The 23,297-nt window shown below is 42.3% G+C and overlaps 1 protein-coding gene across 5 annotated transcripts in view; it reads right to left on the minus strand.

Moving 5' to 3' along the window:
• Positions 1-423: 423 nt before the first annotated feature.
• MAPK10 (mitogen-activated protein kinase 10) overlaps positions 424-23,297 on the minus strand; it is an 85,738-nt gene continuing 62,864 nt past the window's right edge. For 4 of the 5 annotated variants that reach the window (XM_059826998.1, XM_059827000.1, XM_059826999.1 and 1 more), the window contains 4 exons: positions 22,298-22,422; positions 8,318-8,381; positions 7,653-7,730; positions 424-650 (listed from right to left, as the gene is read on the minus strand). In XM_059826998.1, coding sequence (XP_059682981.1) covers positions 508-650; positions 7,653-7,730; positions 8,318-8,381; positions 22,298-22,422 — 410 coding nt within the window. In that variant the 3' untranslated portion in view covers positions 424-507. The remainder of the gene's footprint in view (positions 651-7,652; positions 7,731-8,317; positions 8,382-22,297; positions 22,423-23,297) is intronic. The other variant, XM_059827001.1, reaches the window with a different exon arrangement.

Genomic DNA, 23,297 nt, shown 5'->3' on the forward strand with positions numbered 1-23,297 from the left:
AATTCTATTGGCACGTGTGTGTATGTGCTATTCATATATGAAGAAAAATGCATGTATACCCCTATCTGCCTCAGTGGGCAGAAGACGACAGAACAGAGAGTGAAGGCAGATACACACTCGTATGTTTGAGAGTAGCTACTGCACACCTTGTCATGCCAGTGTGAAAAGGACAGTGGCAGGTTGCTGGTTTTGCAGCCATTAATTTTACATCTTATGGGGAGGGGGTAAAAAAAAAAAGGATTTTTCAGTTCCTTTTTTCCCCCCCACCTCGGTAAGCATCATTGGAAGAAGACCAAAGCAGAGCAACTATAAGTTAAATATACACTTGAGCTTAGCTGCATTACATAACTCTGTAGGAGAAGCAGGCTGAAAAGATTTTTTTTGTTTGTTTCGTTTAAATCTTTGTATTTTATTTCTCTTCCTTTTCATCTCTTAACTCCTGTTAATTTTTCCTCCTAAATTACATCATCCTCTGAAGAACGCTGGGTTTCGCAGGCAGGCGGCTAGTCACCTGCAACAACCGAGGGGTCCCGCAGAAGCTTCCAGGCTGCTGTCCGTGTCAGACGCCAGTGTTTGATCCGTAGACATGGATGAGATGTCGTTGACAGATGAGGATGGAGGGAGGCTTTCACTGCTGTTCACTGCTGCACCTGTGCTACGAAAACGAACACCAGCGTGATTAAACCTGAAACCCCAGAACTTTCCGCAGTTTAAAAAGCAAAGGGTACTTACCCTGTGGCAACAGGCACGTAAGTACACAGACCATTTTAAACAACGGCAAACATCAGCAGAAAATGGGCCGTACAAACTTTAGGAATTGGATAACATTAAACATTTTACCAGGAAATTCTCTCCCTCAACAGTCTGTTTTGAAGAGGTGTAGCTCATGTTGTGTCTATCACTCCACTTCTTTCTAGCCACCTTAGAGTTACAAAACACCCAACAATCAGATGCCTGCTAGGATCACGCAGGCACCAACACGACGATTATAAAACCCAACCTGATCCTCCATACTCTCTCAGAAAATCCCTGTTTTCTTGTAGGTAGTTCAGTGGAACGGGTGGCATCAAATCACCTAGTGGCAATGCAGAGAAGATGGCTGCGGGGGAGGCAAGGCTGGTTTCTTCCTCTTAGTTAAGGACTAGGTGACTAAGCCCAGGATTTCAGCTGTGACACTATTTTTGTGCATCCAAGTTTACCTGTCCTGTGTAAAGTGACGCTAGTACCAGGTATCATCCAAAAATCACTTTGACTTTGTGAAACAAAGAATGTACCTTCGTGAGATTATCGTGACTGAACATTTAGCACATCCCTGAATATTATCAGAAATTATCTGTCCTATAAATGCAGATAATTGCATGATAAATACAGAGCCACGTGAAGAATGTATTTATCTTGCACCTGTGACTGCTCAGCCATCACTCTGCCCGCTAACCTCGGCTGATACGTAAGTTCTCAGAGTAGCAAACAACAGTTTGATTGGTGGTTTTTTTCCCCGCTGAACTTTCAGGCAACGTTTTGTTGTCCTCCTCCCACCAAAATTAACGCTGTCTGCAGTTTGAGAGGGGTACATTAATTTTCATCAAATATTCGTGACAATAAAATACATTATTTTGCATGCTGTTGCACAGCTGGAAATCGTAGCTAGTGACCGCGACACGCAGATCTTTGTTCTGCAGAGAGATGCCGTTTCATTCTTATGGCTGAAAAGTTTTCTCGGCTGACTTTTACAGATTTTCATTTCCCTGAAATGGATGAAAATTAACATCTATTGCCTTGAAAAGCGAGAAAACACACCTAATAAAACACACCTAGTAAAATTACAAAACCCATATAGTCTTAATACAGAAATTAAACAGCCATCTATGCAGCCTAGGCAAAATACAAGATGCGGTGGGCAAAAGGAGAGGATTTCTGTCACTTTCCGGTTTTCAATAAAAACATCACTTTGAGAAAACAAGCCACCACACCAGACCTCCAACCGCTCTTCTATTTTCCTCAACTTTTTCTTCCCTTTATACACATCCACTCTAAATGTGCACAAAACAGAGACAGGTACGCTCACTTTCAGAGCTCCGGATGGGAAGTGCTTTCTGCTGTTGTAGTAGTACAAAGATATTCCAGCATCAGAAGAACCCTTACGTGAGTTTACTTTCCTAATGCATTTGGAAAATTAAAGAGTTAATTTTGTAAATGCTGCAAAAAGACAGAGCAATCTCAAAGACATCTCATTGTTGACAGCAGACAGCAATCATCCCTCTTTTCTGACGGGAGATTTGTTTTTCTAAGAGTTATTTACACGTACCTCATTCATATTGCTCAGTAATCACCCAATACAATACTGTTACTTCATGTTCACATGTTATTAAACCATGTGGCATTTTATGAAAATCCTAATCAGTCAAGACAAATGCATTTAGATATAGTAAAAATATGACTCAATTTTATGATATTAATGACTAAACGATATATTACCTTTCTAAATGTTTACAGTGCTGGACAGAAGCCTGCCATTAAGTCATGGATACTGTCCCAGGAATCAAACGGAAAGAACTCCAGTCGGTTCAATCGACTTTTGATCAAACTGTTGCTGCGCAGCTTTCATTGATGAACGTGCAATCAACTTAGCTAGGCAAAATAACTGAAGAAATAGCTGCAGAAATTGTATAGGTGAAGATTTTGTTACACTCTGTCTGATTCAGCACCACTGAATTCAATAAACCCTGCTACGTTTGTTTCGGCAAGTATCAATTCAGCCCCTAAGTTTCTGGAAAGTGCATTTTTACGGTTATTCCTAGCTTTCAGCACAATTCCACGTGACACGACACACACCTGATAGTTACTGTTGCAGCCCCAAAGCACCCAGACTCACAAAATACCCACAAAACCAAATGAAACCACACCAAACCTAATGACAGAATTAAAGGATTTGGCAGCACAAGGCAGCCCAAACACTCAGAATTAAAGAATTCAGCAGCACAAAGCAGCAGCAACACTCAGAAACCCGGCTGAAAGCTGTCCTAGTCACTCGGTAATGCTTCATTTGCTATGCTCAGCACCTGCCTGGTGCTACAACAGCTCCTTCCTAAGGGAGGGGTGCCAGGTGAAACAGTGCAGAAATGACAGAGGAGCATTCAAAAGAGAAAAAGAGCCTCATTTATGAATTTGCTGTTTGGCAGGAAGCTTCTCCCTGGCTGCAGGGTTGAAGAAAAGAGCAAAAGGTTAGGGCAGGTGAGAAACAGCTCCCGGGATCTGTTCCTGGCTCTGCCATCGACTTGACAGCTTCTCTTTTAAGCCACACACCAGCTTTCCTGCTGTAAAGCAGGGATTCCTTCCTCAGAGGGCTCCTGTGAAGTCCTATTTAATTAGCAGCTATGGAAGTGCCTTTAAGACTTCAGCTGCAAAGTGGTACAGATGTGTGTGTGTGGGGAAAACCTGAAAGGAGAACTGCAGCTTTTGCTGTTTCCAAAAAAGCCTTGTGTCTGTCTTGGGGATTTGCTCAGCTTCTTATAAATCTAATTAGTAACTCTTGATATCCAATGTCGCAATGCTTGGCAAGTCCATCAGCTGCTTATTTTAGGCTCTGCACACAACAGAAGAGGGCTGCTAAAGGTATCCAGTCATTCTCGGGTGATAGCAACAAAACTGACCAAATCGGAGAGCAACTAAAAGGCAGAAAGGGAAGAATAAAAGAGCAATTTTCAGCAAAAAAGGGAACTGCTAAGAATAAGCTGCACTAAGATCAGCGCTATTACTATATTCAGTATCCAGAAATGAGAAGACAGTTGAAAATGTTAGGTATGAAACTATAGCTGGGTAGTGAAGCCTAGGGCAGAGTGTGAGAGGAGGTTCGACAGTACGCAGTGTCAGAGCAGGAGAAATCTGCAAATAGCAGGAAAGTTATTTAACTTTGGACAGAACTTAAGTTTAATTCTAAATGATCTACAGCCTTGTATTAATTTTTTTTATTTAATGGAAGTACCTGCTGTTGATAATACCAGTCAGAAACACTTTTTTAATATGTTAAGCAAATAGACAACAGCATTGGTAAACTCCTCCCGTATCTTTGCATAAAAGAGTTTATATCCTTTGCTTCTCTGCTTCAGAAATGACAGAGCAGAAGAGTCCCGAGACCGCTAGTGAAAAGTTCTACTGCACTTCTTGGAAAGCGAGTAATTTAAAATAAACAATACAACTTCTGTGGAACCCAGAAGGAGACCTCAACAGAAGATGCACATACGCATGTGATACACACGTATATGTACACGTGTATTTTGGAGAGGATATAGATGTATAGAAGGTACGTATCTTCATGTTGTAAGGGTGGGAATTAGTCAACAATCCTGAAGGTGGATTAAATTTAGTGGCTATTTCTCACATGTATTGTTGTGACTGAGTTCTGCTGAGAAAACATTTTATTCTAATCACTTTTATTCTCCCAGCCAAGTAATGATACGGCATAGACCCTTTGAATAGCGAGCGCGTCGGTAAGGGGTACAGAATCTGAATTTATAAATAAACCAGAACTGTTTAGCAATTCTGCAACATAGAATAGAAAAGCAAAAACTACCATCTGAGATTAAATTCAGTGTTCATGCGCACATGTGGACACGCGTAAGTTGTTTGCACATGTTGCTTACATATTTATCTAACACCTATATACACACCTACACGCAAACCTTTTCACTCAATTCAGCGCTCCTAGTGCCTTAAGCAGCTAGGTTTGGGCACTGTGAGCTATGAAAGAAGTCACCTAGATAAAGTGTAGAGAAAAGCAGTAAGTTTGAAAGATTGAAAGATGCAGGTAGTGGAGTTCAAAGGAAGGAAGACTGATTGGGGTGCGATAATGGAATTTACGTGAGCTAAAAGCTGCCAGAAAGAAACGTGGAGAAAGCTGTTCTCCATGTTCTCTGGAGGCAGGACAAGAAATAATCGAGTTAAACTGCAGCAAAACACATTTTAGGCAAGACAATACAAAAAGCTTTTTGAAAATAAACAAGGTAGCCCACAGAGGTTTTTTGGAACAGGCAGCAGCAGCATCTGTCGGGAACGGTTTTAGCCACAGTTGATTTTGTTCGTTGGACATGAGCACGAGGGGCACTTGAGGTCCCCCCCCAAGCCCCACATTTCAAGCTTGTATGATGTCTTACCTAATTCTTCACAGGACAAGAGGAAGCACGAAGTGACTGACACCCTGATACACCAGCACTCTAAGCAGCCTGCACTATCAACAGGCAGCTACTATCCTTGGTGCTGCCAACTTCAGCTGTCGCCCCAAAAGCTCTGATCAAGTAATCACAGAACTCGTCTCCAGCTTGCTTGCTATGATTACTGATAGAGCACCAAATGTTAGCCTTCTGAATTCTTGCCAAGAATGCCGACCAACGAGCAACATCTGTGTAGAGTCTCCCTCATTTCCCTTATGCTCAGAACTGGTGACTCGTTTTACCTCATTCTTCCAGTATTTCACTCAGTTGAAGAAAAAAAAAAAATAATCAAGTCAGGCGCACAAAGTGATGAAAAACCAGGAAATCTACTGTTTCGTACAACAGCCTCATCTCAGAGCAATTTTTAAATAGTTGCTATACTTGTTGGTGCCTGACAATCCAAAAATAGCCAAAGGGGAACAGCAAAAGAAAGACAGGTAAGAAATGGCAATTTTGTATGTTCGGAAATATTTTACGTAAACAATAAAAACCTTCCACCTAGGAAAAACAGAACATGGAATGCATAAAGAAATCCCCGGGTAGTTAATTCCTGAAAGGAGTAACTACAATGTTTCTCAATTGTAAATCAGACTGCAACCACCTTTCTGTAGGGGAGAGAGATTTAAGAATGAGGATTTATCAGATACCTGTCAGGGCCCAGATTTCTTTTCAGTGGTGGTACAATAGTTTGGTAAATTAAATCTACAAGTACTATACTTTGTTTGCTACTCGGCAAGAACACAATGGATCGTTTTCAACATCTTACTTCATCGATGTCAAAATCGAGGTGCAGTGCTAGCGCTCTAATATTACCATCCAGCACTCTATTAACGTCCTCCATTGTTGCCATGTTTCCCCTTGTCGTGTCAGTTACTAATGATGCATTCTTGTTCTAACATTCAGTTAGCACAGCAGCAAGTGAAAAATGAGAATGCAAAAAAAAAATCTCTCTGAAAATATGCAGAGAACACTGAATTAAATGACTTAACTTTGAGGAAAGCCTCTGCACAAGGCATTTTTACCCGTAAGCGCTACCGGAACACTGTGGTCAAAATCTGGGCACTTCAAGTCTGCCAGTGAAAGCGTACCTTCACAAATACGTATTCCTGTGAACTGGCACTCATCATTTGAGTTTCTGTGAAAAGAGTGCTGATGTGAATTTTCCTTAGGTAAAATTTAGTTGCGATTTTCTTGTGACAGGACCTGAAGAATCTGTGTTTGAAAACAACTTTCCCTTCTCATCGATGTGTCGACCAAGCTTATCAGCAAGCTGTTCTAATGTTACCAGACTTCTGAAAGGATTAACGACCCAAGTAGGTACCTGATGGTTATGTGGTGGGGTGCAGCGTCACGTGTCCAACAGATGGATTCATGCTAACATCACCGATTTTGCTTATATCAACTAGCAGAATATTAGTTCAGTCATGCATCCATAAGCAGTATAATAATAATAGCGTGAGATAAGCCTCCCCACCCACAGGAATATAATCTGTAACCACAGATCTTTCCATAGAAAATACCAGGACAGCTATATCTCAAATAGCAAGCAGACCGATTTTTAAACTATTAACATGACACTGGAGCGCAATTAATTGAGTTCAACCCATTACAGAATTACACAATGACTAAGGTTGGATAAGACCTGTCAGATCAAGTCCAACCCCCAACCCAACCCCACCATGCCCACTAAACCACGTCCTGCAGTGCCACATCCACACGTTCCTTGAACACCTCCAGGGATGGGGACTCCACCACCTCCCTGGGCAGCCTGGTCCAGTGCTTCACCACTCTCTCAGGCAAGAGATTTTTCCTCATATCCAGCCTGAACCTCCCCTGGTGCAACTTGAGGCCATTTCCTCTTGTCCTGTCACTTGGGAGAAGAGACCAGCACCCACCTCCCCACAACCCCCTTTCAGGGAGCTGTAGGGAGCAATGAGGTCTCCCCTCAGCCTCCTCTTCTCCAGACTGAACAACCCCAGCTCCCTCAGCCGCTCCCCATCAGACTTGTGCTCCAGACCCCTCACCAGCTCCGTCGCCCTTCTCTGGACACGCTCCAGCACCTCAATGTCCTTCCTGGAGTGAGGGGCCCAAAACCCAACACAGCATTCGAGGTGCGGCCTCACCAGCGCCGAGTCCAGGGGCACGATCCCCTCCCTACTCCTGCTGGCCACACTCTTTCTGATCCAGGCCAGGATGCCGTTGGCCTTCTTGGCCACCTGGGCACACTGCTGGCTCATATTCAGCCGGCTGTTGACCTGCACCCCCAGGTCCTTTTCTGCGGGGCAGCTTTCCAGCCACTCGTCCCCAGGCCTGTAGCACTGGATTGCATAAAACCTTCCTAACCGGTCTACGTAACTGCAAGCGTAACCCAAGTGTTTCAGCTATCTCCATCCTCTTTTTGTCAGTACAGAAAACACATTTAAGTTGTTCAATGGGGCTGAGTACCTGAAGGAGAAGGCTGTCCTTTTACTACACCATTTTTAGTCTTTTCTTCTGAATTCATTACTTCTTTGTAGATGAGTTCTGGAAAAGAGAATTGCAACAGTTACAAACAGGAACCAGTGCCTGTGATCAGGAACAAAACAACTACCACAAAACACAGTGTTGTAGCCCTCCCACAAGCTCCCTAGGTCTGCCCTACCTCGTCTTCACAAGTCTGACCGCTCTACACGCCTAAGACCTCTCTCTTCCCTTCCCCTCCTCTCCTATCATCTCTCTTTGGAGCTGAGTTGAAACAAATAGGGTTAAACTAGAGCACATGAATTTTTTAACGCCGCACTATCTAGAAATGAAGCAGCACAGTAATACAGTGCTTTTTACTGTAGGTAGAATTCTGCTGCTGAACAGGATTCTGTTCTCCAGATGACATCCTTAGGTTTCAATGAAGCACTGGAATCTGCACCTCCTGCCTTAACATGAACCTGTGTAGATAAAGCTAGTCCTCACGACATTTCTTACATTTTCGCTACCAAAGCACCAGTTTGTAGGGCTAGCGACAATTCTTCGTGTCAAAGGAATTCTTTCAGTTTTACACAGACGCACTTGGCGGTGGGACGTGGCCGTTTTGCCACTGAAATACGCCTTCCCATATAATTCTAAACTGCAATTACCTTTCCATTCCTCGATTGTATGTTCCCTTTCATCCAGCTGTTTATCATATATCTGAGGAGGAGGCTGCAGGAGAGAAACAAAGGTATTCAGTCTATTGTCTGTTATATTGTAAGTAATTAGGAGTAATTATTTAAGTCAAGATAAATTCTCTTCTCCCTCTTTGTTATCCATCCTGTACATGCAAAACCACACAAAACACCTTTGAATATTAAAGGAATTAACACTTCTGGAATTCAACTCTTTATGTAGAAGAAATCAATATACTTTTCCCTTTTCCTCTTTTAAAGAAGAGGCATGGCTGCAGCTGAAATAGAACACAGGTCAGCAATGCCACTGTGCTTATACTGAGCCCAGAAACTCCACACACGGATTGTTTGCACTGGCGGAGAAAGTGCTGTCAGAGTACCAGACAAGTATCAATCCTGATTAATTAGTAGTAATATTACTATGTTAATTTTTAAGTTAGCCATTAGACATCATACTTGCTGCTATACAAACTTCTTAGAGTAACTAATTTTGAAGTAAATCTCCCTCCCAGAATTTCTGATCCATGTTCTAAATTCCCAAGCTTTCCAGTATACAGATTTTAAGTAATTTTGCTTTGACCAGAAAGGTTTCTTTTTTTTTTCCTTACTGTATTATTCAGTTGATGAGAATGTCGCAGAAGTAGCAGATCCTGGGATTTACTGAGACAAAGGCAACTAGAGTTTCCGAGAGCCTGGATACCTGCTTTCACTGGGCCACTATGCCACGTGTTCATTGTCTCTCCTGATGTTAGCTGCCAAATACTGCAGCCAAGCAAGGCAGAGGACTCTCTCCTCCTTCCCTCTACCAAGAAGCCTCAGCATCCAAGGTAAGATATCTAATGAAGATGGAAACGACATCTACAATACTTGTCTCGCTCATAAATATTTCCTCTAACTTTCATCTTGGGCACTCGGCCATTGCGTCCTTTTCAGAACATCCTACTATTAAATGCACATTTACCGAGCTGTTTTCTGATTCACTAAGTTGAGAATTTGCTCTCAGGACTCTAACACCATCAGTCCATTAAGCTATTTGCATGCTACAGGTACAACTCCAAGTAACAGCTCAGTGACGTAATATGGAGCAGGAAAATTCTATGGTAGCTGAACTGGACAAGTCCACTGAAAACAAGAGAAGTGCCTGCAGAGTGACATTTGTATCGGTGCTAAAGACAAGGGAATTGGGTGAAGTCCTGGATTGCCAAGTCTCATACCTGAGAAGGTGCCGAGAGGGAACCTGAGACACGTGCCATGAGCTAAAGGGAGTGTCAGGCCTCAGCAGGGCTACCTGAGGTTTCGCTACGTCAGCAAGGTAAGACACAACCTCATAAGAAGTCTGAGTCCAAAACCAATACAGCTGCTCTCTTATTCAGCATAACCACCCTTCTCGGTCCCTTCCAGTCAGTCCTGAAGCTTAAGATAGATTCAGCCAAAATCGATGCAATCTCCGTGGGGACTCCGTGTCTGTATGGACATATCGGGGAGCTGAACGCTACAAAAGAGTGCAGGTGAGCTTCACCATTGACCGGCGGGATGCGGTAAGCAAGCTCCACTCCTCCAGCTGAGTCTGCTGGACTACTGCTCAGCCAGCCCTGCAGCATCCTGCTGGGGGGAAAGCAGAGAAAGCTGGCCAAGACAAGGAAACCCCGGGGGGTAGGAATTTACAGCAGACTTGCAGGGGCTGTCAGCTCCACTACATAGCTGGCTCTTGGCTTTTCTGGTAGCAGCAGGGGAGGTATTTGGCTGAGCTGTAGTCTGAATCACAGCGACAGACCCACTGCTTCTCTGTTAGGTGGAAGGAAAGCAGGTAAACCAAGTTGGACAAGAATATCTTGCCAGTACCTTTCTTTCTAAAAGCTTCAAGGAGGGGCTTACAAAAAGCACAGGCTGTGGGCAAAATTGCTCCTACCCAATGCAAACACTCTTTTTACACCTTCCATAGAAAAACAGGGGTGTATCTCCCCCAGCCAGATAGATAGGATAGATAGGATAGATTCCTTCACTACTTCAATTCCCAAACACAAATTACAGAAATAAAGGAACAAGTCATCAGATGCACATTCCTGTCCTCAGTTCACACAACCACAAAATCTTTGTCTGATGTCTCTTCTAATTTATTTCAGCAACGTCTTAAGCAGGAATAATTGGCTAATAGGCAACAAGAAAAGCAGCAGTAATTATTTCCTAGATTAACACATTCTGGAAACGAAGACATTTTCCAGGGAGAGAGCCCAGAATCATCTCATTTGTTACCAAACTCCTATTTTGCTATGAAGACAATCAAGGGAGAGCAATCAAACTCTACTTCACACACCGCACGCAGGATGCCAGAAACCGCACCCGCACAGCGTTCTACTGCTGCAGCAGGGTTTATACTGCAGACCTTTATTTGTGAGCTAGCAGAACCCGCAGCTATAGAACACGGCTCTCGGCAGGAACGCGAGAGCCAAGGGTAACAAGTATTCAGCGTGATAATGACATGAGTAAATCCCTCCTCTTCACACAGGCAGGATCTAACACCTCGAAAGCCTGTGCGGAACATAGGCGAACGGAGCTCTGCTGAGAGGCCAGGCCAGCGTTCTTGTGCTGGGAGAAGTGAAGGTGTCCCATCTAAATTCCCTGCTAAAAGGAAACGAGTCCTTACGATGTGTTTTCATTGATTCAAGGCACAGAGCTGAGAATACCACAACAGTTTCAGGAGTGAATGTATTTTCCCATGATCCTCATTAATCTTAAGGAGGACCACAAGGTTTAATACACATTGTTATCAACCTAGATAATCCCCTCCAGGCTGACCACCCATTTTCTCCTAAGTTGTTTGTTTGGGGTAGGTTTTTTTTTTTCAGTCCGTTCCTAAAATTAGAGGTTTTTCACACAAGCATTGTCACAGCAATGGAGCAGACAGAGCAGCTGCTGTACCTGGATCCTCCTGGGCACCTGATTTCAGTCTTGGTGCAAAAGTTGGCCTAGAAATGACTTTTTCTAAGGTATCTGAGTTAGGCGGCAATGACTGAGTTCATCATTATTAAGTTTCTACGTGGATGCAGCTGCAGTATTATAGACATTCTTATAAATCCTTCATGCAGCACATCCCAACTGAGAGTTATATGGTTTAGTTTGTACAGGTTTCAGAAAAAGGACAAACTAGCATTAAATCAAAGCAGAGTGTGGATCAAGCCTATGGGTGGCAGCATCTAGCTTCAGTTTAAGGTAGCCATTTTCTCCCCAAATCAGATTGATTTGTAAGCAATTGCATTGGCAACAATAACAAAGAATAGAATCTATTTTTGGATGGGGAAGAGAAGGAATGAATTATATTTCTCTTGCAGATATTAATGTAATACCTTGTTGTTTCAGTGGTTCTTGGCTTTTACATTTTACAAATGGATCTTCAAAATATTTTTGCATTAAATTTAACACTCATTGAATATAATAAAAACTACCAAAAAAACCCAGAAAATATCCACATGGACCTTTTTCCTAAAAAAACCAAAACAAAACCACCCCCCCACCACCCACCAAAACCCAAAACCCCACAAAAGACAGTTTTTTTCCTGTGGTCAGACACACATCAGGAGACTACTGGATTTGTTAAAATACCTTTCTACTTTCCAGGGAGGAAAAGCTTTTCACTAGGGGAAAAAGCAAAACATGTTGAGGCTGATGTATTCTCACTGTCCCAAAGCAACACGATTGGTTTGTACGCCACTGCTAGAAAGCAAAGGGAATGGGATGGAGCTCACACTTGAATAAATGCCGCCATCTCTGTCCCTGCCTCTGCAGAGCTAGTGCCAGCACAGTGAGGACCCTGGGATGAGCTGTTTTTAGAAAGCTTGGCAGGAGCAAGGCATCTGTTCCCAGAATCGCAGGGTCTGGAGCGGTAGTTGTGGAGCAGCGTACAAGGCGACGATAGAAGTAGCAACATACAAATAACAGAGGCAATGGAGGCTGTAAAAATTAATGGTGTGAGGTTAAACAATTTGTTAAATAGCTTAGATCCTCATGGCAGGTGAATATAAGAATTCCTTTGTGTTTTGCTACAATCTAGATTGCGTTACTGATACCATTTATATATTTGTTTTTGCAGTGTACAGCACCAGTGTGCCGTCACCAGAGGCCTGAAGTCTCTTTCGCTAGAGAGGACCGTGTCAAGGACCTTGGATTTCATCCTGCATTGCCCAGAGACTCCACAGTGGACTGGGCATGATCTCAACTACGGATATGGAAGAAGAAATGCCTCTGTGCCCATTCTTTCCTTGGACTCTTTGCAGAGCCTTTTGGAAAACTCCACGCATGGTACGTGTCAAAGAAACTGTGGTCTGAGCTGTTTCTGTACAGCTGGACTCTAAGGATACCAGGCAGCAGGAGTCAGGATTACTTGGCTACAAGTAACGACTGAACAGCTTGCAGATACGTACGACAGCAAGCTGGAAAAAGCTTTAGTTTGGTTTGGAAAAGAAAAAGATGATAAGAAATGCCTCTTTCCTCTCTAACCACTACTTCTCACTGACATGAACAAAGATTGCTGCAGAAGCTGTGTTCAGCTTCCATAATTAATCAGCTATAAATGGATAGATGTCGCTGACTACAGGAAATATCCGTGCTTCTGTACAAAGCAAAGCTGCAAACTTCTTTTGTGAGACAACAGATGCGCACCATCGACCTCTAAGGAGAAAACCAAACCCTGTAACTGACTGCTAAAAACCCCCGTGGCAGATCACCGAAGAGGTTAGGTACGACATCTGTACACACAGGGCTGGGCAAGAGAAAAGAATACCAGAAAAGAAGCGCAACCTGACAGCCTTGATTTTGCCTTGAAGTGTCACACGTAGTGAAGGTGCCAAGGGCACAGAGCTCTCCAGAAGCGCTTCTCCATCATCATGGACAGTCAGCGCTCACAAGTCAAATAAGAGACAGGTGTTTTGGTGGTGGTTTTTCTTTTTTCCTTATGACAAACTATGAAACTTGAAATTCATTTGAACAGGTTGTATTTAACAGCGGGTCATAGATAGCTTATACAGGGCTAAGACAATACAGCAGCAGTTTCTCTCCTGGACAGGACCTCGGACTGAGCACCGCAAACCAAGCTCTCTTCATAAGCATCGTAGGAAACAGCATCACATTAATAAAGGTAATGCACAGGTTGGCATGCACAGAAAAATGAATGGTAATTCACAACTCAGCCCCTCGTGGGTGGTCCTAGATGCAGAGATACCCCAGTGAAATATAAATCCTAGGAAAATAAAACCCGTAACGAAAGCAGCGTGAGTTACAGCGAATAAAACCCCATAAAATCTATCACTGTTGTAAAATTCTGCCAACACAGAGAAATGCTTAAAAGGATTATTTTTAACATCTGATCTTTCTAAGAAATCTCTCTTCTAATGGATGGCACATGTCAGATAACAAACAATAACTACAGGTACAGTAAAATCTAAGATGAATTTTGAAACCAGTTAACAGAAAACATCAGATAATAACCTATGGCAAATTTTGCTACTAGCTTTGTTCCCACGGAATGGAACAAAACTGTTCCCAAGTAGGAACCAATATGAGATCACACGGATATTCACAGAATCACTAAGGTTGGAAAAGACCTGTAAGATCATCAAGTCCAACCTATTCAAAAGGTTCCAAAACAAAGCCATTTATAGGTGAAGAAAAAATGTGCAAGACTAAGTCCTAAACAATTGCCCCTAAACAGCAAAAATTTGTCTAAGAGAGGCTCTTCCCGATATGCGCAAGCAAATTTTTTTGGCCAAAAAAATACTTAATTTTTTATGAAATAACATAATTATTGAAAAATTAAGGGGAGGAATAGAAAGCAGCCACAGTCTTGCGTAAGAGTGTGACTTTGATAGCGATCAGTACGTTTCTCTCCCATTCAAAATTACTTCTAATGCCAACAATATGGAAGGAGTTTGACTGGAGACCAGGCAGCTCAAGCCAACGCAGTCCTAGAGAACAACCAGCACAAGTGTTCTGAAATTTTATTTCAGAGCCACCCAGGTGGCAACGCTAAAGCTATTCTAAAGCACACGTCTAGGAATCCATTCTGCTCACAAACAATTCAAACATTTTGGGATAAAAACAGTGACATCCATATAGGCAGCATCGCATAAACATTAGGGGAGATAGGAAAAATATCTGATTTGGGATTTATTCACAGATCATCTCGAAGGATAAGAATGTATAGCAACTTCAGTAAAAGGCAGCTGTGTAAATGAAAACAAAATCTCCAGCACAGCATTTTCAGACAAGAAAACAGAGAAGCTAATACATCATCAGGGAGATACTGAGATTATCTACAATAAACAGAGTAGTCTACATGTGGAGGCAAGAGATGTTGGAAATGTCTTCTTTCCTAAAAATAGAACAAGAGCACTTTGAGGGAGAAAAGTTATTGCGTCTCTCATTTATTCATTATAATAGTCCAAATGCTGTTACGTGGGTAAAGTAAATATCGTAACATGAGAATAATAAACATACTATTTGTTTAAAAGTGGAACTGAGACACTTTCTGCATGTAACATATAAGAAGAAGGAACCTTTAACTGAAATATAAAACAGAGAAGTAAGGTCTATAGGTTCCTATTCTGATTTTACAATAGATTTCCTGGGTAATATTAGTCAATAACACTTGTCCCCTTTGAACTCTGGTTTCCCCTACATGTAAATTAGGTGCAAAGACTGATAACAGATTTCAACAGTTCCTAAAATCTTGGGAATTCCACACAATCATAAACACACATTATCTGTCTGTTTTCGTATTTTTTTCAAAACACATCTTTTACTTGTAACTGGTTGAATACAGAAATTGTCTTAACTGTGAGGAAGACTTGAAATTAATTTCAAAGCAACGATGTACGCTCCGGAGAACCAGACACTGTGACTTTATCATCAAAGATACTGCGGCAAGTGGGCTGAAAAGAAGCTGGCTAACTCGGTTAGTATGGTAGACATAAGAATTTCCTTTAAATCCAAGATCTAGCTTATCCACTCACTCCACAGGTAAGCTTAAAAACTGTGCAAGGCCTGTTTCTAACAGTAAATATGATGACCTTTTCAGAGCTGTTGAGGGCTTTGGATGTGGTTTGTTTTTATGGTGTATTTGTTTTATGCAGAAGTCTGTGGGAGAGGCACAGCGCTGTTTGTGCAACCTCCTGCTGTGAGTGAATAGCAAGTACCACATCTAATAAGATATCGTCTTCCCCTCTGTATCAGGGAATCACAACACAGCATTTAAGGCTGACCAGAAGAGTTTGATGCTGTTACACATCAGGGGGAAAGGGTATTGCATTCCTACCACTTCCCATTTGCGTTACAGTCTTTGCCCATTAGAATGAGACATAATAGTTTTATTGCCCCCATACAGCCTGTGAAAGACCATAAACTTTTAATAGACTTATAAAAAGGGACTGTAACTGTCTCACTAGTCTGCTTTTTAACTGGACAGGGCTATTTCATCTGTTTCACTCACATTCACAACGCCATAAATATGGGCAGACATAGAGGGTCGTTACCTCCAGGTTAAAGTTAGACACCAAATTCTCTGCTTATTCCCTAAACTGTCTTCAGTGCTCTTCATGGTCTATGCCAGCACACGCTGACTCTTCACGATACTGCAACAGCTCACTTCCAAAATTCCTGTCACATTAAATGCTTTCCGTTACCTGTCCTCCTAGGCCTCCGAACCACATGAATACTGTACAACAGATGCCCAGCTGCTTTTGAAGAAGCCGTTTACTGGGGAGAAGACGCAATCTAACTAGACAGCTAAGTTGGCTAAATGCCCCCCCAATGCTATACTGGTTGAAAACACCATCTTGTTTAATACCTCTGTATCCTAATTTCTGTGTCATCCCTACTGTCCAAGGTTATTGACACACTAGTTATGTTATGTTACACACTAAGGGAGGAGGACTCAAAAAATCCCAAAACACCCCACTGCTAAACCTTTAGTCACATGATGAAAGACTTCACTCTGGAAAAGTACTTAACAAGTGCTACAAAAGACAGAGTGCAGTGAACGTGGGCCGATGCAACACAGCGCAGGCTTCTAAGTCCCAGTGGGGCAATCAGGAAAAATAGCAGGAAGTTAAGCACAATACAAGCGACCAAAAGCATCTCCATCACTCATTTTCCTATCGCTCTCTTGTCAGGTTCCCTGGCCTGCACGTTTGCAGGACAGTCTGTGAAAAGCAGGGTTGCTTCATAGAGCCTCGTCTTGCTCCAAATCCTAAAGGAGAATTCATTGCCAGGTGGTCCTCTGCAAACTTTCCCTAAGGAAGTGGCAGAATATTTGTCTTTGCTAGTCCGTCCTTTCTCCCACTCCTCCCTCCACTCCATCCTCGCCTGCCCACTTTGCAGTCAATAGCTAAGGCTCCCGTCGCACCCCCTGGCACCTAGCCCCTGAAATAGATGCAAATCTCTGAAGCCATGAGCTAGTGGGGTGAAGCGCTCATCTAGGAAGAGACAAGGCCCGATCGGGGAAAGCAAAGCAAAAACCGCGGTTAGTACCTGTTGTCCATGATACAGAAAGACAGAACGTAAAATCCGGCTTACGGCTTTTCTTCTCCCTTCGCCAGCATTCAACACAGCTATTACTTGAAATCTAATAGACAGGTACATCCCCAAATACAACATACTTCTTGTGTAAAGAAAGCGGAAAAGATGAAGAACACCGCGGTATAGGTAAGTGCTCCTGATCCCTCTGCCTGACAGAGGAGTTCTGATCTGCCTGTTCATCACACCCGGAGTGATGTAATTCAGCTCGGAGCAGAACCCAGACAACAGAGAACTGAAGTGTTGAGCTTTTATTGAGTCAAAGATGACCAGGCTTTTCTTACATTTCACTCCCTTAAGCTTTGTTCTCAAACAGGAAATTTGCACACCTTGGATCAGACCAGTTGCAGAAGCCAAGTTCTGACACAAGAGAAGACTCACTGAGTGCAATTGTAAAAAAAAAAAAATTCATAGGGTCCAAACCAGTATGTTTGTAAAATGCAGGAGCAAGCAACTGCAAACTAGTAAGGCTCTTGATTACCTCAAGGCAAATCCACAAAAAGAGGGTGGAAAAAAGTGGGGAAAAAAAAAAATGATGCTGACTAACCATGGCATTTCCAGTGAAACACAAAACACAAATGCCCACCTAAAACCTGTTTTAACAAAAGATCATCTTGGAGTAAAGATACCAGGGAGAGATGCTTCAAAAATGGCCAACATAGTAACAATAGCACTTCTGAATTTCAACACGAAATAAGCAAAGAGAATAGAAATCAAGAGCAAAACTGAATACTCGGCGCAAATGCAAAATCCATCAACTGGTTTATCAGCTACTGAAGCAGCAAAGCGTTAGAATAGCCCAGTCTCCTGATAATCAAAACATGAGACAATACCTTTAAGAGACAGAGAAGAGTAGAACAAATGTTGAGAAAGACGTCAGTTTGAATAAGACTGGCTACTGTGCTCCACATCGGCTCAATCCCTTTCCATCGCTTCACTATTAGGTAAGTTTGCAAGACCGTCATGGAACAAGAAAATATCACCATGTCTTCCTTGGGTAGGAAATCTTCCAGACAGGGAACACAAACAATTTCATGCAACTTATTACACACCGAGAACAGAAACTTTCTAGTAGCAGACTCGCCTTAGGCTGATACCCTTGCGTAAACCTTTTGTCAACCTATTCCGATCACAGATCCTAAATCTGTACGTGAATAATCGTAAGGAAAAATGGGGCTAAATGGTTTGAAAAAATTATTTAGGCTGTAGTCTTTCATGTGCTGTTGTCCTTCAGTTATAAAAGCTGGCTCCCAAACACAGCTAAGATAGGTAGGCACAAAAAGTTGAGACCACGCCGGGACAAACTCTTAACTGCATTCAGTGAAACAGTTAGGGATCAGTAGACGTTTCTCCACCTTTCCCATGAGGCATTTTTATAAGCTTCACAAACTACGGCAGAGTTTGGGGACAAAAAGGACCTAGACTAGTAGCGTGAGGATTTCAACGCACTTCAACAGCGCTTTGATCTAGCATCGTCTTCTGGTTTACATCTAGAAACAGGTTCAGCTGCAGAACTGAGGTCCAGTGGCAGATGCAAATTCCATTTCCACCTTCCAAAATTCAGTGGGCTAGATCCAGAGATCGGTTAGAAAAGCCACTGATGAGATGTTCTGGTGCAGTTGTTTCATAGCACACATAAATAAAGTAGCTTACCAAGGCAGGGAAAAATGACTTGTTCCATTCAAATTGGAATGGGAAACTTAAGACGTATGCAACCCGGAAGAATCGGACCGCAATCTGTTCTTCGTACCCATGTCCCCGAAGTGGTTTTTTTTTTGCAAAAACTAACATTAATGAGCCAGCAAACCATTTTTAGGTTTTTACATGTCATTCAAATACCACTTCACAGTGCAATTGTACCCTATTATAACTCCTGCGGTTTAGTTCAGTGCAGACAAATTCACAGAGTCAAATTATTAAATGAATCAGTGAAAGTACCTACCTCTCAAAGAACTCATTTGTTGGACATATTAGATGAGTACTAGCTCCCACCCCTGCTACGAAGTTGGCATGATCTAACAAAAATACGTAAGACGACAGTCATTTCCCCATTGCCCATGACGTGCTTAACGCATGGCGGTAGGAAGCGTTTACTGAATTTGATCCTAACTCTTCTGCAGCTGTAACAAGGTGGATATTTCAGTGAAGTATTTATTTGAGAGATGCAAAGACTCTTGTGATAGTAATTTAATTCTTTATCCAGCGTCCTTAATAATACAAAATTGCCACAACAAGCAACACAGAAGTAGAACAAGGGAATTGGCACAATGCGGAGCCCGGAGCTTACGGCATAATATAAACTACCGCACAAAACTGTAATCATTTAAGACATCGGATGTCAGCGCAGCGTTACAAGATACACCAAAAGGTATTCTGGATGTTACACTAGGTTTCCCTGGCCCATGTCTGAGGTCACAGACAGATGGACACAGCCTGTTGTGCACACCAACACAGCTTTTTCCAAGAGGAAACAAGTTACTTCGTGCTTGAAGCACTAAATTGCTCGTGGTACCAACAAACAAGTTTATGACATACAGGTACCTTGCTGTCTTGTAAAGAACAGCCGATCAGACATCAAGCGTTCAGCCAGAAGCGGAAAGTTGTAACACGGACGTGCAAGTAAAACCTTCTCTCCAGTGCAGCAACAGCTACTTCTCGTAGAAGGACTGCCCGTTAGTAGCAGTCCCAGAACCTCAGGACACTCTTCTGAGAAAGAGCAGAAAGCCACCAATCTCCCGTGAATCTGTTTGAGAAACTTATTCCATCATCGAGACAACGCCGATGAAAAACCCGGGCTGCATTTCAACAGCTGAATCAAGAGGCAAAGAAAATCCAACTGAGTTAAGTTTTCTCCAGAAACTAATTAGTAAATGATTCACAGCTAGCCACCAAAGGTGTGTCAGCAAGAACAGATGGAAATTTAGAATTTAATAAAATGTTAATCGCAGAAAGGAAGTCCTCCATTTTACCTTTCCCTCTGAAAATGGAATTGGAAAAATAATGAGCGTTAAGTGAAGCCAGGCTCTTTCTAGGATTCCCAGCGGTCTGACAAAATACAATTTATTAATCCCCTGTTCTTCTATTTAGGTTACACTGCACACAACCTGAACCTTCCTGGTTTTTAACCTGCTGTGATCCCAAGAGAAGAAGGGTTTCTGTACCACGGAGCGATTGGCGTCAAAGCAATTCAATAACACTTCAAGGTCAAAGTACTCATGACAAAAGTATTAGTATGATTCTATAGTATGTTATTGCCAAGATAGAGCATGTTTTGGAAGAGAAAACTTTGAAGCTAAGAGAGACAGAGAAAGCAGCTGGGGACGCTGATGTTCAGCTCACGTTAACTACACAATAACTGTGCAAAGAACCAGGTGGGAGAAGAGAAGAGAGGGTTATTTAAAAAGATGCAATTCAGACAAAGATGCAAACTACAAATAACTGGGACAACACCGAGCATTTGAAGTCGAGCGTTTAAAGGCGCTGTTCCTTCCTCACAGGACGTCCTCTGTTCTTTGAGGTGCTATGGGAGCAACGACAGTTTGGTTTTCCACTGCTTTACACATTCTGCAGTCAGTGACGGAGCAATGAAATGCAGTCAACAGTGAAAATGCCAAGGAATGTGATTTGATGGAGTGTGGCACCATGTTTGTGCAGGTATCTATGGTGACTGGAGGTGCACGTGAGAGACTAATGCCTCAGTGGACTAGAATGGAATTACCGCAGGCTTTGGAGAGCCAGTGGGCTCATGAGATTCCAGCCAATTCACCTGGCAAGCAAAACGCGTAATTATCATCCCTGTTTTACAGTCACGATCCAGAGAAAGGAGGTGCTTTGTTCTAGATCATGTGAGGACTCTGTGGTACAATCAGAAATTAAACCATTGGCTCTTCAGTCATAGATGTACCCCTGATCTCTGTCTGCGTAAGACGACAGTAATATGAGGTTCAATATCAGCTGTAATTCTAGGCGTGGGGGGCAAGTTTTCCCTTCTAAAAGGGCAATCTCATTTTGACAAAAATTCAACCTCCGCTTCAATCGGAAATACAACTAAGAGCATACATATGGAAATTGGGCAAAGCATTACACCAGAATAACCACTGTCCCAAATCCCCTTCCTGTTCTGCATCACAAGTGGCTCTCCATGGTTAAATTCACAGGCAAAGAACATCTTAAAGAGGGACCCAAATGTGAGTTCTGACATGGGAGTAGTTCTGTAAAACGGAGTTAAGAAATGCACGGAAATGCAACAAAAGTACCTGACGATGGAATGAGATCTTAACAGGGATGTGAAACTAAAATGTACATGCCAGGGGGTAAAATATTGCAAGGGATCAAATGTTTACGCTTCAGACTGATAAACTTTTTTCTTGAAGAAAACTAAACAGGACACAAAACCTAAAGGCTCTCTAAGATAGCAGAACCACCCCCTATAAAGCACTCCTATAACATACTCCGCATAAATCCTACGCGTGTGAAATTTGCTGGGGTTTTGTGCATTCTGTTCACTTTTTGAAGTGTACTGCACTTTCAAGAACACACACTGAATTGGAGCACATCACTTAACAGCAGTGATTTAATTTTGCGAGGTTCAGGGTCTTAGTTGCCCATTGCGGTTAAGTAAGATTTCTAAACCTTATGAAATAGCGAGCTCTGTTTTCATACATTTCATACACAGTATTACAGAGAACACCTCTGTATTTATACCTATAGCTATTATACCAGGTCACTGAAGCGCCTACAGGTTGTGCTTATTCCTGTTAACACCAGCCTCGTCAAGGTATACGGAGAGGTGTCTAGAGCACGACAGCATTATAAGAAAAATTCCATTTCTGTTTGCAGACAGCGTACATGACACTGCACCGCGGCCCAGGAAAACACACGAGTCCCTGCTTCATTTTAAGGAATAATTTATGTCCTACTAAGATTTTTCTGAATCCCGACTTCAGGATTTTGTATTGTTTTGTTTAATTCTCCTCCTCTCCACATATATTCTTGAACACAAACAGAAGAAGAGATGACTGCTGTTTTCCACAGGGAAAGGCTTAGAGAGCAAGATAGTATCTTTTGCCAGGCTGACTTATATATAGCTAGAAAAACCAGGTGAGCTACTGGGCTCAAAATCCTTTCTTCATGTTGTCTAGAAGAAAGCAAGAAATGGCTTTGTGTGCTTGAAGTGGTTTTGCTTCTCCCATCTATTGTCGGTTAATCTAACAAAGAGATACATCCTGTCCCTACAGATCTCTTTCCACGTAAATCCAAAGACCACCGCAGTCACAATAACATTGTTTCTTTATAGCATGCTCGTTACCCAGCTGCTGTAAAGCAGCAGGAATCTACGAATCCTATCTGCATTCAGCAGTCTGAAGTAAGAAGCCACGTCTCACTTACCGCCTCCACTTCTGCTGGGTCATACCAGACGTTAATGTATGGATGCTGTAAGGCTTCATCTACTGATATTCGCTTGGCCGGATCAATGACTAGCATCTTTGATAGAAGGTCCCTGGCTTGGCTGGCTAGAACAATGAAATCAGATAAACATAGTATTAGTACAAAACAATCACTGCCTCCAGAGGAGGGTTAATTGGGTTGGAAAGTAACAATGGCACAACCGTTTTAGAGCTTGTTTCTATGTACTTCTGCCCCTTGCCTTCTTATAGCAAGAGTTCTTCAGTAATCATTTTAGGTCGGATTCGTTAGGAAGGTGCTAGCATCAGGGCTGCGTACCTTAAGTCCCCTAACAAGCTCGAATGAGATTTTTACCTGTTGTACGCAGATTCCATGTAGAGGGCTGAATAATACACCCAAGAAAAACATGTTTGAGGTATCTGTATTACTGCCAGGATCAGAAAACAAAAGCTCGCATAAGGAAGTCTAAAAACACGGCATTACTAAATCAAAGCCTGAAACTTCCAGGTACTCTTACCGTGGCTCAGAAACACACCCAAACTTCTCTGTATGTTTTAAAATTTTTCACCTAGCCTGCTGGGAGGCATTAAATATTTCAGTGAGGCATAGGTACCGGGAGTATCTTAGGGCATCCCATTAGAAGCAATACTGTCTAATCTGTAGCCTAGGATCAACGCATAAGGGTATGGAAGTGCCTTGCAACTGCTGAAGTCTTGTTTGTCCCACGTAACAAAGTTTAAATCAGTGGGACGCACCATCCTCCACTACAAAAATGTACAGCCTTATATATACGTGGAGTTTTATCTTGCAACATTGATTTATTTTACCTGATAATATCGCCCATTGTGCCTATCAGGCCACAAAATCATCCTTCAATTACCCAAATTGTTTTTTTTGTTTTGAGTTTGTGACAAATATAAATACCATCTAAACCCATGTAAAAAAATTATAGCAACATATATTTCTAGTATTACTGTCAATG

The sequence above is a fragment of the Gavia stellata genome, chromosome 19, assembly GCF_030936135.1.
Source record: "Gavia stellata isolate bGavSte3 chromosome 19, bGavSte3.hap2, whole genome shotgun sequence".
In the NCBI taxonomy this organism is placed as follows: Eukaryota; Metazoa; Chordata; class Aves; order Gaviiformes; family Gaviidae; genus Gavia; species Gavia stellata.